The sequence below is a fragment of the Euprymna scolopes genome, chromosome 18 (assembly GCF_053919585.1).
Source record: "Euprymna scolopes isolate OS-2025 chromosome 18, ASM5391958v1, whole genome shotgun sequence".
Taxonomy (NCBI): Eukaryota; Metazoa; Mollusca; class Cephalopoda; order Sepiida; family Sepiolidae; genus Euprymna; species Euprymna scolopes.
The window spans coordinates 65071039-65072313 of NC_136499.1; the positions used below are offsets into that span (position 1 = coordinate 65071039).

General features: G+C 38.9%; 1 protein-coding gene across 1 annotated transcript; it reads right to left on the minus strand.

Annotated features, from left to right (window-relative positions):
* Positions 1–402: 402 nt before the first annotated feature.
* LOC145297872 (uncharacterized) lies at positions 403–777 on the minus strand. Its single transcript, XM_080144199.1, has one exon. The coding sequence runs from the start codon at positions 775–777 to the stop codon at positions 403–405; it is 375 nt and encodes a 124-aa protein (XP_080000325.1).
* Positions 778–1275: the final 498 nt, after the last annotated feature.

Below are 1275 nucleotides of genomic sequence, written 5' to 3' on the forward strand. Positions count from 1 at the left end.
TATAGTCCACATAGTCAGCTTCACACTGACCGTTAAATCGATAAACAACCATATTATATTGAGTGGTACGGATACCATCCTTTCGAAAGGAGGGGAAAGCATTTCTCGTCCCAAACACCGTTCGGACCTTCGTTGCAAAATAGCAACGTGAAACGGCTGTAGCAATTTTATGCGAAAACTCCTGGCTTTTAACACAAATTCACGGGAGTTTCACATATACGGGACATTTTTGAGGGCCCACAAACGTTCCACCTTTAAACGTCAAGATTTTATCGCTCATAAATTTTTGAATTACGTGTAAAGGATAACCATTAGCCAGAAGGATCTCAGTTATGCTTTGGAGTTCCGCATCTCGTTTAGTACTACAGCAGATCAACAAAGCCAGATGCACTAAAGTTTTTATCAGATGAAATTTTCTAATTTTAGGGGAGAACGAAACCCAGCTGCATTGCGTTGTAAATGTGGGTTTCTATATATGCTCGTAGTAAAACTGATACCGGATCTTTCAATAAGAACATCTAAGAACGGTAATGAGTCATTAACTTCACCCTCCATAGTAAACGTCAATGCAGGGTGAAGTAAGTGTAATTGTTCTAACAACTCCTCAGTTTCCGTACAGGAAGAACACATAACAAAAATGTCATCCACGTAACGGAAATAGCACAACGGTCTAGGAAACCGATCAAAAAGCAGTTTTTCTTGAAACCCGACAAAAATATTAGCCAATGTAGGACCCAAAGGACTTCCCATTGCTACCCCATCAACTTGACGATACATGTTCCCGTCAAAACTAAATTCAACCGATTTAGTAGCTAGACCCATGAGGAAAGGAGGGTTTAGTTAGGGAACCACGATAAAGACTGTCGGCACAAATGCCGATAGTTTCATCGAAAGACAAATTGATGAACAAACTGGATATGTCATAGGAACATAAATATCCAGTATTTGATGAACCCTTTACATCACGAATAAATTCTGCAAAAAAAAAGAATCAGGAATGCAGAAACCGGTATATATTTCCAGGACAGGTTTAAGGATATCAGCTAACCATTTACCCAATTCATGTTGCGTGGACCCCAACATTGAAAGAATAGGTCGCATAGGAATATTTTCCTTATGGACTTTGGGTAAATCGTACATCCTGGGACATTGTGAACCCACAGGACGAATTCGATTATAAGTTTCTTTGGAAAGCCATCCACTTTTATAAAGTCTAAGAAAGTGAGATTGAAGTTTAGTTTCTGTATTAAGTGTCCTATCACTTATACTTACGTT